Below are 2,668 nucleotides of genomic sequence, written 5' to 3' on the forward strand. Positions count from 1 at the left end.
ACCCACACTCAGCATTCTTTCCAACTCGAACTCTACCAACTTCGCGTTTGTTTGGGTGTCAAATCAATTATTTTTCATCCGGGAAGATTAGTCTTTATATTTGTGTCGTGTCGTTGTTTTTTTATTGTGCACGAGCTACTTTTGGCTGGGAGGTTCCCAATGGCTTTTCAGTGACTAGCAGATGCGTAGCAGGGCAGCAGAAATCGGCAATGGAACCCTTGACGTTGATTGCGGTCATTGGTGTCATATACGGCACCGTGTTCTTCTTCGACTGCTTCTTTAAGGTAATGTCCGTGTCGATTGTTACCCACCCATCGCCCTTACCAAAGGTTCCCTTTCAGAGTTGCATGCACTACCCGTACGATGCATTCCTGCGCAACACTGGGCTGACCGTGCAGTTCATGAGGCTGCGCTGGCACACGACGGCATTCAACCGCACAATTTTCAAATGGGGCTCATCATGCTCCAAAATCTTTATCCACGCCTTCAACCTCGGCGTGATCACTTCTATCGTACTCATGGCCCTTGGAATACTAATTCTCTCTGCATCCCTTTTCGGAACATCGAGCGGCGGAGGAAGTGACGTCACTTCCAAGAAGTTTGAGGTGCAAATGGAGCTGCTCCTGCCGGGGGTGAATTTGCCGCTCAGCGAGATTGGCTACTACATAACAGCTCTGCTCATCTGTAGTGTCGTTCACGAATTGGGGCACGCGATAGCCGCGGTGATGGAGGACGTGCCGGTCACCGGCTTCGGGATTTACGTTCTATTCTGTTTCCCTGTCGCCTACACAGAACTGAGCACGGAACACCTCAATGCTTTGAAGCCGCTGCGGAAGCTTAGAGTGCTCTGTGCTGGCATTTGGCACAATGTAGTTCTGGCTGCAGTTTTCTATGTAATTTTCATCGGTCTCGGGCCGGCCTTAACCCCTTTCTACCAAACTAACTCTGCAGTGGTCATTACGCACATTTCACCGAACTCTCATCTACGAGGGGACCGAGGACTATACTGGCATGACGTCATCCAGTCCATTAATGAGTGCAAAGTGCGGAACCTGGACACATGGTACTCATGCTTGGTGAAGACGCTGCACTCGAAGCCGGCCTTCTGCGTCTCTTCAGAGTTCATCCGATTGAACGACGAAACCGGCCTAACCGCGCATATTGACGACGGCCTAGTTCAATGTTGTGATCCTAGCAATACCAAAGTTCTTTGTTTCGAATATATCAACGACATCAGCAACGACGATCCTCTGGAGATCCCGCAACATATGTGCCTGGACATTCGCAAAACGGTGGAGGAGGCCACCAGCCTCTGCACGACGACTTGCGACGAAGGATTCTGCATTCGCCCCGTCATAAACAATTCGACAACTCTCTTGACGATAGCGCGCAAGGATCGCGAGCGAGTTATATACATCGGGCACCCGTCGGACCTGTACCGGACGATCAAACTGTCGGAGTTCGTGCCCAAGACGTCGTTCTTGACCCCGGAATTTGCCGACTCGCTTTCTTTGTTCCTCAAGTACAACGTGGTGTTCTCCCTTGGCCTAGCCGTGATAAATGCCATCCCCAGCTTCAGCCTGGATGGCCACCACATTTCGAGCACAATCATTAATAGTATCCTCGCAAACAAGATTACCGAGCGGGCGCGCCGCGAGCTTGTGTTGCTGGCAGTGTCCTGTTTGGGAACTCTCTTATTCTTAAGCTCTATAATCAAAGTTTTATGGTCGTCTTTAGTCACACGATTTATGTAGTTCTAAGGTTATTTGGTAGAGAAATAGAAAATGGAAAACTTTCTAACAATCATTTTTTATTCCCTGCGCTTCCTGATCCGCTTAAAGCTAGACTATTCCGTAACTCCGTAAGGGATTTCCGTCCGTGTCCTATAAGTATTTTGATGGCAGACTCGTCTGATTGGTGCTGATTAGCCCGGAAGTCGTGGCGGGCCCATGACTTTAACTCTGCTCTGGTTGCGGCGTCCGGCACCTGCCGGATACATCGGAAGATCTCACGGTAAAGCTTCAGAACCTCTTGCCTGAGCATAAACTGTAATGGATCTTTTGATTAACACTCATTCATAAAAACATTTAGTCATCATACCTGCTTTAGAGATAATGCTTGCTTTGGGATTCGGCTCATTGCACTAAGAGTCCCCAAAGTCAGGGAATACCACCCTCTATCCGCAGAATCCAATCCACTTATACACCGGCAGGTGTCAAAACCATATGACTCGTATTAAGCGTGCTTCCCAACACAAATGAATTGAGTGTTTTTTTTTCTTTTTGAGTGAAAACTAGTATCTAAGCAAAACGAAAGTCGTTACATGGCAGTCAGACGGTCAGTATATTATTTTGAAAGTACATAAAGTCCTACTTTCGAACATTTATGATACTTCTGTGTTTCTGTTCCGTTTTTTTAAGGCAAACATTATACACCTTGCATTTTAACACATTTATTATACAGAACTGCATCGAAATAGTAAACGAACCAAACTGTCCCAAAAACCAAAAGATTTGACGAAATTGACCGTGGAAGTCCGCCCACAAATACTGTAGCTCCCCTAAAGTGTCCTGTTGATACGCGCTTAAACGCCTTTGTGCTAGCTCAGCTCAGGAATGTCGGAGGGGAACCTTTTGAATACTTCAATACCTTTCATATCGTTGACAAA

General features: G+C 47.2%; 2 protein-coding genes across 2 annotated transcripts; one reads left to right on the plus strand and one right to left on the minus strand.

Moving 5' to 3' along the window:
* Window positions 1-53: 53 nt before the first annotated feature.
* LOC119653546 (membrane-bound transcription factor site-2 protease) lies at window positions 54-1,803 on the plus strand. Its single transcript, XM_038058232.1, has 2 exons — window positions 54-284; window positions 342-1,803. The coding sequence occupies exons 1-2, from the start codon at window positions 210-212 to the stop codon at window positions 1,752-1,754; spliced, it is 1,488 nt and encodes a 495-aa protein (XP_037914160.1). The 5' UTR covers window positions 54-209; the 3' UTR covers window positions 1,755-1,803.
* On the minus strand, window positions 1,731-2,261 carry LOC119653549 (LYR motif-containing protein 2). The gene is made up of 2 exons (XM_038058237.1): window positions 2,101-2,261; window positions 1,731-2,046 (listed from the first exon to the last, which is right to left on the minus strand). Exons 1-2 carry the CDS (start codon window positions 2,137-2,139, stop codon window positions 1,804-1,806), a joined length of 282 nt encoding a protein of 93 aa, XP_037914165.1. The 5' UTR covers window positions 2,140-2,261; the 3' UTR covers window positions 1,731-1,803.
* Between the last annotated feature and the right edge of the window lie 407 nt (window positions 2,262-2,668).

The sequence above is a fragment of the Hermetia illucens genome, chromosome 4, assembly GCF_905115235.1.
Source record: "Hermetia illucens chromosome 4, iHerIll2.2.curated.20191125, whole genome shotgun sequence".
Lineage (NCBI taxonomy): Eukaryota > Metazoa > Arthropoda > Insecta > Diptera > Stratiomyidae > Hermetia > Hermetia illucens.

Coding starts and splice junctions, on each gene's coding strand:
- LOC119653546 (XM_038058232.1), top strand. CDS start 210: ATGGAACCCTTGACGTTGATTGCGGTCATTGGTGTCATATACGGCACC. Junction 285..341: donor TCTTCGACTGCTTCTTTAAG/GTAATGTCCGTG, acceptor GTTCCCTTTCAG/AGTTGCATGCACTACCCGTA.
- LOC119653549 (XM_038058237.1), bottom strand. CDS start 2,139: ATGAGCCGAATCCCAAAGCAAGCATTATCTCTAAAGCAG. Junction 2,047..2,100: donor AAGCATTATCTCTAAAGCAG/GTATGATGACTA, acceptor GATCCATTACAG/TTTATGCTCAGGCAAGAGGT.